A 14,153-nucleotide genomic window follows, 5' to 3' on the forward strand; every position below is an offset into this window, starting at 1 on the left:
AAGATACAGAACAGGTCCATCACCTGCCAAAACTCCTTCATGGCCCGTTGTAGGTAATCCTTCCCTCCACTCCCAGCCCCTGGTAACCATTAATCAAGCCAATCTTTGTATATGAACATGTTCATCATACCTCATTCTTTTACCCTAATAAAAGTAAGACCTTATCAGAAGGAATTCAGAAATCAAAATGAAATTTGATCTGTAGGAAGTGAGAAAAAGCCAGTTCATAATGATACCCTTACATTTGCTTTCATCATACCTTTTTCTAATTATTTTCTCTGTATTATGATAGCTATACATAGAAGTCTCCATTAACAAGAAAGGATGATAGTATATGTCATGGCAGATAAGCAAAAAAATCATTTTGGTGCCCATGGTGAGCAAATGTCAGTTCCATAACAGTATCTAAATTATTAATTCGCTTCTATTAACCTTCTGAAGTGATTGATAATAATTAACAAACCATTCTCCTAATCAGGAATGTAAAACTGGTCTCAATTTGAATCCTGACTAATTGCTAGTAGCTGCCAAGAGTTCTGGGTTGCAAAGAATTCTGAGGCTGAATAGAAAAATATTAATATGAAACATTTAAATTTTAGAAATTATTAAACATTACATGTGGATTATCTTATGTAATCCTAACGGAAACCCAAGAGAATGTTCCTATTGTTACCCTATGCTATGAGAGGAGAAATTGAGTTTTCGAAAATTTAAATAACTTATTCAAGGTCAAACAGGGTAGAAATCATAAAACTGCGATTTGAACCCACTCAGCCAGGCCAGCACAGCTTTACTACAGTGCACCTGAGCAAGCAATCACACAATGCGAGGGTGGGGGCATGCAAATTTTTCTGAGGAAGTGAATCTGGGCTGAAATCTGAAGCATGTGTTAAACAGAGAGGGAGAAGAGGATGCAGAGCAAGAAGTGCTTTTCTGACAGAAGGCAGAGCAGGTGCAAAGGCCCAGTAGGTGGAGGAACAAGGCGTGTTGGAAGAACTGACAGGCCAGGTTGCCTGAAGCACAGAGGCCCAGAGGGAGAGCAGTGCAGGAAGAGGGTGGGAGAGCGGCCTACACTATAGCCCTGTGAATGACTTTGATCTTTCTCCCAAGGGCATCAGGAAGCTCCTGCATAGATATAAACTAGCTAGTGACACCATCAAATGTAGGCTTTCAAAAGGTCACTCTGCCTGCAAGGAGGAAGGTTTTTTCACAAGGGTAAGTAAGGGAGGTGGAAGAAGAACATTGCAAGCAATCCAGTTAAGGGATAGTGACTGTGTTAACCATGTCTTTTTTACTTTCTGTATTGTGACGCTTGACATCTGGACCTTGGCTGATTTGGAGGGAATGCCCTTCCCAGTGTTAGCTAATTCCTAGGGATTATAAACAACTGGCCTGCAGGCATGTCTTTCATATGCAGACCCACCAATTTAGAGCCTATCCCCCCAATTGTCTCCTTCATCAAACTCTTACATTCTGGGTCACTATCCACCAGCCTCAATCACTGCAGGGATAGGTGCCAGACAAGTAGGAACAGCCCCAAAGCCCACCGAAATTATTCAAACCAACCAATCCAAAACCTCTTACCCTCCTTGGCCCATTCCTCTCTCCCTCTGCCTCTTTACCAACCCTGATGCTTCCCCGTGTGCGCCCCGCCCCCCACCCCTGCCCCAAAGGGTCTGTGAGCTTCATAAACTATCTTTCCAGTAGCAGTCATCTCCAGACCTGTTGGCCTCACCATACTGAATAATAATGAGACCTGTATTTTAAAACAGTGGCGTAATGGAGAAGAGGGTGCATCTGAGAGATATTAGATAGAGGTCAGTAGGACATGGGGATGGATTGAATTTGGGACCATGGGGGAGAGTAGAGGTCAAGAAGGATATTTAGATTTCTAACCTGCAGGCAAAGAGAAATAACACTAGACACTTCCACAGCACCTGCGATGTTCCAGGCTCTGTTCTAAGTATTTTATATGTATTAACTCATTCGATTCTCTAAAATCCTGTTTATTATCCCCATTTCACACAGGTTGAAAGGAGACACAGAGAAGTTGAGTAATCTGCTGTGGCAGAGACTAGCTGACGTTTATCCATCCCCTCTCTTTTGCTTCCTGGGAAAGCAGCTGGGCTATATATATCCCAGTCTCCTGTGAAGCTTGATGTGGCAATGTGACCAATTTCTGGCTATTAGAATATGGCAGAGTTGGGGGACCGACATGCAGCCCTTCGGGGCCTGACTCACAAAACTGTCTCAGGTACCATCTATCCTGTGTGCTCTTGTTCCTTCTAGATTAATGAATGGTCTCTGGAAACCTCCTGTTGATGATGGTGGAGCCATAAGGTAGATGGAGCTTGGGTCCCTAAATTAAGGAACAGCAGACTTTTTCTGTAAAATATCAAAGAGTAAATATTTTAGCCTTGGAAGACCAAGAAGCAGAATTAAAAATATCATGCAAATACTTCTATAACCATCTAAATTCTGGCCATTTAAAAATGTAAAACCCGTTCTTAGCTCATTGGTCATACAAAAACATGCCACAGGCCAAATCCAGCCCACCGTTTGTAGTTTACTGAGCCCTGACCTACATCATCCTGTAAAGAAAAGTCACCTGGTGATCTGGAAAACTTTCCAGAAGCAATTAATACACTGCTTGTTTATCAAACCACTGTAATTTGGGGGCCATTTGATCCAGAGTTAGCCTTCCGTAACTTACCCAAGGCCACATAGCTAGGAAGTTGCGCAGAGCCGATGTGAATCCTGGTTTCCAAGCCTCTGCTCGCTGATACTGCACAAAGCTGCCTCTTGAGAAGGAAGATCAGTTTGAACATCTACCAAAGTGTGGGAAAGGGCTGAGGAGGCTCATGTGCTTCTCATTGCCACTCCCATTCTAAATCTTGAGTTAGAAGGAATGCACAAAGACAAGCAGTAGGAGTTCTACTTTGTATAATTGTGCCTTGAAAACCCAGTGGAGGACCAATTTTCATAAAAAGAGATCTCATTTGGTACTGTCAGGGAGAGAGGTCTGTTACTGTTCCCTCAAGGAGCAGGACCAATGTTTTTCATTTTCTAAATACCCCAAGGGCCATTTCTTCCAACTCCACCCTCTCAGGAGTGTCCCCAGTTCCAGAAGCTCCCCAACTCTGGAAGCATACTGCCCTTCTGCTGGAAGGAAGGGGATGGAGAGATGTGTAGGCCTGGCTCTGGGACCATCCCATACTTTCTAAGGTCTATACCCCTTAGATTTTTGACACCTTATGTAAAATGACTGAGGAAACAGACAAAGGATTTGTTTGTGCAACTTTACAGAAAATAAAAATAGGAGGGAGTTCTGGTATAGATTATCCTGAACATGTACACATCCCAAATGTTGGATGGTGTAGTGTACCTGAAAAACAGGCCTTCCAAAGAAATAAATCGACCTTCTAAATACCACTCCTGCTGCTTCTTGCCATCTTTCCCCATAATGCAGGATTTGTTTACTTTGGTGTTTATAGTTACTGGTTGGAATCAAAATAGCTATTTTAATTCTGAGATCTCACTCATGGATAAAGAATGTGAAAAGTTTTCTGTGGTGATGTTTGCATTTTTAAATTAAGGGTGCAGCTAATTAATCTCCCCTCGCCATCTCAGGAAAATGAAGATGATTAGTAGGAAAACAGAGGTTGTTAGAAAAGAAAACAGTTAATAAGTATTCAATTTGGAATTTTCCTTAGACTTTGTTTTTTTGGTTTTTGGTTTCGGTTCAGGAAAGTAGACAAAAGAGGTTATTTTTTATTTATACTGTACCTAATTGTATAAAGACAAACAAATGATGACCTATGTCTATATAATTTCTGCTACTTGTGAATACTCCATTATTGGCTGTTATGGTTTGGTTCTATCATGCCAAATTCTAGAAATGCAATGCACAGTAAAAGTCATCTTACACGATGCAACCAGAACTAGTAGGTTGTTGGTTGATTTTACAAAGTCAAGGATCATAAAAACTTGAAACATACATCTTTAAATATTTTCTTTTAATTAAAAAGTCTAAAATGCCTATATATTTACCATTTTTTAGTGTGGTGTGGCGCACCCCCTTGCCTTTGAGCATGAGTCTGTGCTTGGAGACCTACTCACAGAGCTTAGATAAAACCCAATCATAACGTATTGTTTAAATCCCAATTTCACTTTATTTAAAGAGGAGTGAGAATTTAAAAAGGAGTGAGAATTTAAAGACATTCAAGAATCAATCAGAAAGTGAAATAATTGTTTTTACTTTTTACTTTGAATTTTTAATTATTGTGTCACCCACACAAAATGCAATGGCAATTTTTGATGAGTCACCTTTATTTAGTTGTTCAAAAGAGCTTACCCTGTTAGTAGTTACAGGTGCAAGCACTCTCGCCTTTTGCTTTGGTACTTCATAGATTTATAGGCGATTTAAATTATGTAACTTCGATAATCCACAAAACTTGCCTAAACTGGTTTGGGATTCAGTTCAGCTGCATATAAGTCAACTGGCGACAGCAAAAATGCACAGATGTATAGAGAGCAGCTTTGAGCATTCTGCTGGGTTTATGGAAGGAATGAAGAAATGCAGTTACTCTTACAAGAGTCCATTGGGTAGAGTTCAGTTTGAAGATCCTGGAATGTGTGTGTAAAGTGATGTTTTCATGTGTGTAGGTTTTCCAAACCTTCTTTGTAACTACATGAAATAAACATGGTAATAGTGACATTGCACAGACTAGGATAGTATAATAGAAACAGTAGAAATCTTGGTGTCTGGCTTACTTGGATTTGAACTTGATCATTTTTGTAATACCAGCAAGACGCCATAGAATAAAAGCAGTTCTTGCCATCATTATTTTTAAATTGACTGAAACAGTGGGAGTCTACTTAACACACTATGGGTGTACCTATGTGTCAACAACTATATTCAGGATAGACTTACAGAAACTGTCAAATGCTTTGAAATATTTTCTCAGGCCTAAAACCCAAAATGTTCGACTCTGAATTATTGAGGATGAGCTTTTTGGGATAAATAAATACATTTCTGTCTGATGAACTTATAATCCTCTTTATCTGCTTCCCCCAGCTTCAAACAGACCAGTGGTTCTCAACTGGGTCAGTGTAACACACACCCCTCCAGGGTCATTTGGAAATTTATGGAGGCTTTTGGATCAGTGCTGTGATTGCGGGGTACGACTGGCGTTTAGTAGACAGGGTTCTGGGATGCTGGAGTCCCAGCAAGGCGGAGGACAGTTTTGCACAACTTTCTAACGTCTCTCCAGACACTCATGAAAGTGCAACATCTATTGAGATTTATATGAACATTAAACCGAACTCTTGTTTTATTCGAAAGACAAATAAGACCAAATTTTGACGGAGGGATAGATGTTTAAGAAGTCATTTCTGCTATAAGAAGACATGTGTGTTCCTAAAAATGACTGTGCTATGCAAAATTGTGCAGTAAAAACCATGGCACATATTAGAAAAATGGGGTTAGGCATAGGACTCAGCAGTGACATACAAAGAATAAGCTATGACCCCAGTAAGAATAGTAGCACAGTTTTACACACATTAAATGGTTAAGAAATACACAAGTACTACAATAAATATAGTACTTTATTTGAAAAAGACATGAAGCTAGCTAGTGGAAGTGGGCAATGAAAGAACTGCAGTTTGTGTTATTGTGAAGTGGTGGGAGAAGGGTCATCAGAAATTGGACAGAAAGTCACAACATAAACTACGTGCACATGAGGCTCGGGGTGCAGGTGGTGAAATGAGATGGCTGGTAGGTATTCCACATGTGAGTGTGTACATGTGTGTATTCCCACAGGGCTCACCCAACTAAGTGCAGGTTTCCGGGTTCACCTAGTGTTTCCCGCTGAAAAAGTCATGCATAAGCAAACACGTTATGTTCAAATTGTTCCCTAACATATCAATTGTGTTGGAACAAATTTTAAAACAAGTTTTATAGCAGAACTAACTATAGACTGATTTCTTTTTCTGGAAGGGCAACAAGCATGGAAATCAAGACAAAATTGTATTTTGTTTTGTTGGGAACTTTCCAAGATTTGTTCATCATTTCAGAAAATCATGTCCTGGAGGCAAATGTCACTTGTGGTGCAGGAGTCCCCAGTCCAGCATGTTGATAAGAGCTTGCCCCTTGGAGCTGTTGTGTGCCTGGTGTTCTAGGTAGAGAGGAAAGCACCAAACTCCTTCATTAAATCTTCTATTGTAATCTTTATTTAGAAAGATTTAGTTATTTATTTTAGAGAAAGAGAGAGAGTGGGGGGAAGGGCAGAAGGAGAGAATCTTAAAGCAGACTCCCTGCTGAGTGCTTGATCCCATTACCCATGAGACCATGACCCATGAGACCATGACCCATAAGACCACAACTCATGAGACGGTGACCTGAGCCCAAACCAAGAGTTGGTCGCTCAACCAACTGAGCCACTCAGGTGCCCCTTCTATTGTAATCTTTAACTGTAATAGTTAAGGACTATTGAACTGTTGAGCAAAATAAGTAAAAATGTATTATAAATTACTTTCCTGTCTTTTCTCCCTTGTATGCAGTTAGGATATTATATGGAAATTTTTGAAGAAGCACTATAAAATACGTATCAGGAAAAGAAGATGGCACTGGGTTTGACAAGAGTATAAACCACTGATACAGAGCAGTTTTGTTTTGTGGGTTTTTTTTTTGTTTGTTTGTTTGTTTGTTTTTCAGAAAAAAAGGAAAAGCTACCATCATTTCCCACCTTGATTATGGAAATGGCCTCCAAGCTGAGCTATCCCCCCTCTCACCCTATCAGATTTATTCTCTCCCCAGCATCATCCAGAAGTACCATGTGAGCCACAAATACAATTTCCAATTTTCTGTACCAACATTTAGAAAGGGAAACATGGGAAATCAATTTTAATAACATTTTATTTTACCTGCTATATCCAAAATTGAATCATTTCAACACATTATCAGTATGAAAAATTATAAATGAGATATTTGGCATCCTCCTTATGCTATGTCTTCAAAATCTGGCATACGATTTACATTTACAGCATATATCAATTCGAACTAGCCACATTTCAAGTAAGTTTGAGAGAATTTCATGCTTTCCTGTGATATATATATATACAATTTCCAATTTTCTGTACCAACATTTAGAAAGGGAAACATGGGAAATCGATTTTAATAACATTTTATTTTACCTGCTATATCCAAAATTGTGATATATAACTTCTGGTAAGCCAGATTTGACGATGTGATGGGGCTTCTGCTGAGTCGGGGAACATATCCCAGTCCACCCCTTCACAAACAGGGTTCCACAGGAATTGTAAGCCTAATGCCCTAGGACACCCATTGTATATTATGATTTAACTTCTATCCTATGCATGAGGATGGTCCTAGTTAGGAACTCTCCTTAGGAGATTTGAGAAAATAGTTATTCAAATCATTGTCTAATGAGCTTAATTCTCTCCAGAAAAGTCTGTATGGTCTATTTTTTTTTTTTTTTTACCTAAGATGCAGTTATTTTATCTAATTCATCTGTTTCAGTTAAATATCACTTGATTTATAATCTCCCTGGTTTCAAGAGGATAACAGAGAACCATAGAATGTGTTCTGGGGGAAGTGGTGGGTCCTTGGTGATGGCAGGTTTCCTCCAGGAGGGGAAAAGTCACAGTACGGTTGTCCGTAAGTTTGGCTATTTAGAACAATGGGAAATAGTGGAAAAGAGAAGCCTTTTCTTCCAGGTTTCTCACGTAGAAGTCAGCATGGAAGCTCAGGTAGAGAAAGGAACATCCTCCATTTCTTCCCTCACTCGGCTCCCTTTGTTACTGTGGAAGAAAGAACGGCAGAGCTGTCCTATGACTTCAAGACAAAACTATGTTGACGCTTCTTCTTCCTCCCTCCTGTTTACTTAAATGTGATAAGCAGAAAAGGAAGGCAGGATTTCTAGGGCCTAGGAGAGGACAGCTCTCTCCCCCTGGACCTCTACTTCTTGTGTAGAAGCTGTAGGATGAGCTGGGGTCCTTCTTGGAGGCTGGACACATCTCTCTTGAACCCACTGAAGGGTAGGCATTTAGACTAAGGCAGGATGTGGGAGGCTCCACATCAGTCCTGAGGATGTGATGTATCTGCAACCTAGCTTTTGACAGTGATTTCCAGCAGGAGGAAGAGGAGTCACCTATAGGGAGCCTGTCTACCCCTTCATAAAATTATGCTTTGGTTGTTATTCTTTGGGTGAGTTCCAAGGTCCAAGACTCAATAGAAAGAGGAACAATTGATAGGACTGCATCACCAAATTCCTTAACTGGATGTTTAACAGTAAGCATTGAATACAGTTCTATGAAGCAGATGTTTTGTTTTGTTTTGTTTTTGTTGTTCACTGCTATATATCTAATACCAAGAATAGAGCTTGGCAAATGATGAGAGCTCCATATTTATAAAATGAATGAATGCAGATAGAGGTGTGGGGTACAGCTTGTGCTGAAGCCAGGCTGTCCCATTCAGGACCCGTTAGCCACGTGTGGTTACTGAAGTTTAAAGTAAGTATAATTAAGTAAAATTTAAAATCCAGTCTCTCAATTACACTCACCCCATTTCAAGAGCTCAGTAGCTGCAGGTAGCTAGGGCTAGATGATTGTATTAGAAAGTGCAGCGAACAATCTATTTCTCCTCGAAAACTTCACCTAACTTCTTTGAACCACAGGCTTTGGAGAGGCATTTGTAAATGACAGGTTGGTTTAACAACCTCTAATTAATTATTTAATAATAAAGCTGCCATGATGCTGCTCAGGAAATGCCATCACTTTATAATTCCACAACCAGAGTTGGCCTCAAAAATGATGTTCTTAAGGTTTTGCTTTCTAGAAACTATCTTGAAGAAGTTATGAAAACCAAGTTTTCAAAAATTTCAAAAATACATCTTCTTGGTTCACTCCCAAGTTGCCTGTCCTCCCTTTGGAAGTCCTCAAATGTCTTCTTCTGTCCCTTTGTATGGCTTGAGCGATTTCCTCCAAGTCAGCACCCTCAGCTATGACTAAGTGACAAGAAGTAACAAGCCAGTCTCCAGCTTAGGTCTTTCTTGAGACTGAACTCATTCTAAACTGCTTAGGGGAGCTCATTTCCTTACCTGCAGCTGGTACAAATCCACCTGACGGTTAAGGACACCACCCTCTTTCCACTGCCCAAGTCAAGAATTCCAGTCATCTTTACCCCCTCCATCTCTCTCATCCCAGACACCAAGTCAGTCACTAGTTATTATTAGTTCTTCATTAAGCAAAACTGTCCCTTCTTTTCCCATCATCTGCTTGGATTGTTTCTGCTTTTATTTCCATGGAAATGACACAACTTCATAATTCTCCCAACTGGTCCCCTGCCTCCACTCTTTCTGCCTCAAATCCACTATCTTCATTGCTGCCACGGTGATTTTTTTTCTTTTCTTTTCTAAATAAGAACAACACAAGCAACAGTAATGCCACTTGCTTGTTTCAATCCTTCCTTGGCTCAGCTTCCTGTTGCTTACAGAGCCAGATCTGATGTCCTTAGCCTGGATTAGGAAATTGGACTTTGATGTGTCTTTCTGGCTTAAGCACACACCACCCTATCACATAAGCAAGGAGCCAGCTCCATCTGGCTTTTTACCCACTCCCTGCTTTACACATCCTTGCTCATCCAACATGCCCTTCCCCACTTTTTTTAATGCCTCTCTATTAGAATATGAACTCCATGAAGACAAGAACTTGATTTGTTTTGTGCAGTACTGTACACCAAGCACAAAGAACAGTGTCCTAAGGTCGGTGATGAGAATTTCTCTGTTGAATAAGTCAATCTACTATTTTATTTATTTTTATTATTTTTTTAAAGATTTTATTTATTTATTTGACAGAGAGAAACACAGCGAGAGAGGGAACACAAGCAGGGGGAGTGGCAGAGGGAGAAGCAGGCTCCCCGCCGAGCAGAGAGCCCGACGCGGGGCTCGATCCCAGGACCCTGGGATCATGACCTGAGCCGAAGGCAGACGCTTAACAACTGAGCCACCCAGGCGCCCCCAATCTACTATTTTAAAGATCTGTTCCAAGGCCAACTCTGTGATGAAGCCTGTCCTGCCCCTCCTTCCATTCTCAGCAGGGTAATTGCTCTTCTTCATGACAGCAAAACACACCAAATATACCATTATTTTAGTTCTAACATCATATTACATACACTCATATACATGTCTTTCCTTTTACTCGAGCTCCTTGATGGCAGGAGTACTTCCATCCTCCCCAATGCCCATCATCGTAGCCAGTTCATAGTAGGCACTCAAAAACTGTTTTATGAATGAGTGAATACAAGAGATGAATTAGAAGAGGAAGCAATCAGAAGGGTTCTCACACACACACACACACACACACACACACACAATGAGGAATAAGACACACAAATCACCCTTATGTAATTCAATGTTTCAGGATTTCTTCTCAATGAGAGACAGATTTTAGGCTGGCTGCTTGTGTTGACCTTTAATTCCCTTTTGTAAACCATAATTTCAAAAGACAGTCTGGCTCATAAAACCACACAGGTAAGTTGCAAATCCACCAATTTAAGAGTTTTATAATGGAAATACTGATAGATTTTGACCTTTAATGAGCCTCCACTTTCATTATTAGAAAGGTTCTACTCTTTTGTACTAAAGAACTCTGATTTGTGGATATTTTATGGTATATTTATTTCAGTTGGTTTTTGCCTTCAGTCACCTCAGCAAGAATAAAGAGATTTCCCCAGTGGAATTTCAGATATGTATGCCTACCAAGAGGGAGGCAGAAGAGGAAATGGTCATTTGATTTATTCATGACTCTTTGCAGATGCAATGTATTCTGCCCATGCCCATGCTTAGGATCTGGTGACTCCATTTCTAGAGCTCACACGGTGGTGACCACTATCTGTCCTAATTGAATGACATATGGAAGCCAATGACTGTCTTCTCACTTGTTAAAAGCATTCATGCTCAGCATACCTCGGAATGGGCAAAGCCTAGCAACTAAAAGCACAGATGGTATGTCGGTGGCATCAGAATTTCTTTAGAAACAAAATCGAGAAATTAAAATGTAAAACAACACATTAAAAACTAGACACCTCAAGCATGTAATTGTATATTTATTTCTCTTTTTAAAGAACACTCCTTAATGTAATTCAATATACAAACTTGGTTTCACAGAATTATAATCCACTATATAGCACAAAGATAACCCAGATTGTGTGTGTGTGTGTGTGCATGCACACACATGTGCATGTGTGCACACGTGTTGTTGTACCCCCTCCCTTTCTTCCATTCTTCCGGACCTACAAACAAAGGCTCTGCCCACCTTCCACGCTAACCAAAGCCCATTCTGCATGTTGTGTACAAAAGACATCATCCTCCCACAAATTCTTTTCCCTGGAAAGCTTCTTTTCCCCGTTCCCCCTGAGATAGCCAGGAGCCTGACACTCTTGCCCTCTTCAAGAGGGTGAAGTGGCTTCCCCTAAAGCTGATGCCCACCCTGTTACCATGTGGACTGGCTGAGAGGAAAGGCTGGTGAGAGGTCTCCACGCCCCTTCCCCGTGTCCACTCCTAACCCTCAGAGTCCAAGCACATCCCCTCCGTCGCAGCCTTAGTTCCGGTTACCATCTTGTGCAGCAAGAACCAAGGAGATCTGTAAGGCCAGGTCTTCTCCACGGGCAGCGCACAGCACTGCCTGCCAAGCCACCGGGCCGGCCGATAACCAAGCTCTACACAGTCCCATGTGCTTTGTCACTTTAATTTTTAAAGACACCCTAGCATAGGTCTGTGTCAACCTAGTGTCCAACTGAGTTACATAAAATTGTACCAGTGATGCACTTGTACATATTTACATGGGGCGGAATGTTTTCCCATATTTTTAGATGAGTATATAGATCAACATGTTCACATAAGACCAAATACTTTTAATATTATTTATAACTGATTTATAAAGCTTTGAAAAAACTCACAATAGCACATTGTTTACTTTAATGCTTTACGGTACTATAAGTTTAAAATCACAATCAGCACTTAAGTTATAGTCAATCCAGCAAACAAGAGACAAAAAAATTTACAAGAGTTAAGAACTGACTGATACATCCTTTATCTTTTTTTTAACTAATGCATAAGTGCAGAATAAGATACTCTAGTTTAAATATCTTGTTTACAATATACATTTTTGTTCTAGTTACGCAACAGTAAATCCCATGCTTCACATAGAAAAGCAATCCACAACATTAAGAAAAAATGTACAATTTATGAAACAAAGTAAATAAATATTAGTATTACAGAATCAGAGCTGTACATAAAAGCTGTTCAGTTTTAATCATATAAAAATATGTTTTAGTGCAACCTCACATATATATTGATGCTGTTTTGCTTTACATCATTTAGATCCAAGTGTCCAAAAAAGGAAAGAAATTACATTTATTACAAAGCAGATACACAAATTCTAAAATATGTACAAAGTACTGCTAAAAAATGCTTATAAGAATATAAGCAAAGTAAAGAAAAGGCACAAACATCTGTACAATTTTAAAAGTACCAGACCCAATAGGTTAATTTCAAATTTTGTTTTGGTCAGGCTCATGATGACTTGTTAATTTACCTAATTCTTTTGATATAACAAAAGTATATATAATAGCAAACTACTGTAACTTAGGACAGGCATGCTATAAACTTGATTACCTCTATTTCTAGAAAAACAAAAACAAAGAACAAAATGGGGAAATGTGGAAATGAAAGTCTCCATGCATCTTAGATCACTGTAGTTGACTCTTCTCTGCCGAAGGCTCATTGCCTCCCTCTGTGCTTGAAGGTAACTCTTTGCAGCTATGAAAGCCCGACTGTTTGTCATCCACACGACTCGTGCCATAAAACGGGGAGGGAGCTAATGCAGTCTGTGATGTACCAAACTTGTCCTTTTCACCATCATGCAAGTCAGGGTGGGTGGCTGAGGTGCAGGGCTGACCTGGCTCAGGTCCACTAAAGTGTCTAATGCTAACATGTGCACTTTCCAAGGGTTTCTGGTGGGCTTCCTGCACCTGCACTGGCTGATCTGCCCCAAGCAGAGCGGCCTCTTCTGTGGCAATCCGGAGAGAGGCAATGGCTTTTGTACAAGTCTGAATGTTTTCCTCCTGTTCCCTCTCTGTTGAATTTAGGCTGTCTTCTGAAGTGCTCTGTTTCATCAATAGCCGAGGAGAGGAGGGCGTGCGAGGTGGACCAGATGACCGCAAAACGTGAGGAGATTGCTTCTCATTCTGCTTCAAAAGGACATCGGGATCCTGAGGGAAGGATTCCCTGGAGGCGCCCTTCTTCTCCTCAGAGCCCTCCACTGGCAGAGGCAATGTGGGTGGAGGATGTAAACTGGAAAGGGCCGGCGGCATGGAGTGAACCATTTGGATCCCACCAACTGGCACCATGGGGATAGGAGCTCTCACTTGCTGCTGAGAGTGGAGTGGAAGATGACTGAAGACATAGTCATTAGGACCCTCAGGGAAAAGGCTGGAGCCTGGATGTTCATAAGCACCTTCTTGGTCTCCATAGAGACTGAAGTAAGGAACCTGAGGTAATCCTCTTCTTAAATTCTGCACGGGGAAGCAGAGAGCACAATATTTAGGACCAGGACTCTTCATGTGAGGTCAAATAGATCAAGCTATTTCAGCCCCTCATTCATTCAAAACACTTTAAAACTACCTCATCCCTCTATTGATTTTTCACTTTTTAGACACAAGAGATTTCTCAGTTGTCTTTTAGAATCCTTGAATGAAGCTGTTGGTCTGTGAAAAGTGACTTTTGTTTTTAAACAGCAATGTGATAAAACATGCAGTGTGTTTTCCACTAGGTACAGAGACACATTTCAGTTCTGTTTTTTTTTTTTTTTTTCGTAAAAGAGAAGGAAAAGAAAATAATGGATAATTACCAGAAAAAGTTCACTGAGCAAAAAACACTAATAGTAGGTTTTTAAATTCAAAAGAAAGTAAAACGATTGCCATCTGTTTATATACTGAGAAGACTTTTAATATTTTTCTTAAGTGTTGATGAGTATAATTGGAGTGACAAGTCTGAAAATTGGCTTTTTTTTTTAAGTTTTCCACAGAACAGATGACAAAATGGTGGTGACAGACAAACTGGTTAGTCCAATGT

At 40.3% G+C, this 14,153-nt stretch overlaps 1 protein-coding gene across 2 annotated transcripts in view; it reads right to left on the minus strand.

Moving 5' to 3' along the window:
* Positions 1 to 11,105: 11,105 nt before the first annotated feature.
* HIVEP2 (HIVEP zinc finger 2) overlaps positions 11,106 to 14,153 on the minus strand; it is an 88,025-nt gene continuing 84,977 nt past the window's right edge. For both annotated transcript variants that reach the window (XM_034990845.1, XM_034990846.1), the window contains one exon: positions 11,106 to 13,594. In XM_034990845.1, the coding sequence (XP_034846736.1) occupies positions 12,770 to 13,594 (825 nt within the window). In that variant the 3' untranslated portion in view covers positions 11,106 to 12,769. The remainder of the gene's footprint in view (positions 13,595 to 14,153) is intronic.

The sequence above is a fragment of the Mirounga leonina genome, unplaced genomic scaffold, assembly GCF_011800145.1.
Source record: "Mirounga leonina isolate KUSES-001 unplaced genomic scaffold, KU_Mleo_1.0 Mir_53, whole genome shotgun sequence".
Taxonomy (NCBI): Eukaryota; Metazoa; Chordata; class Mammalia; order Carnivora; family Phocidae; genus Mirounga; species Mirounga leonina.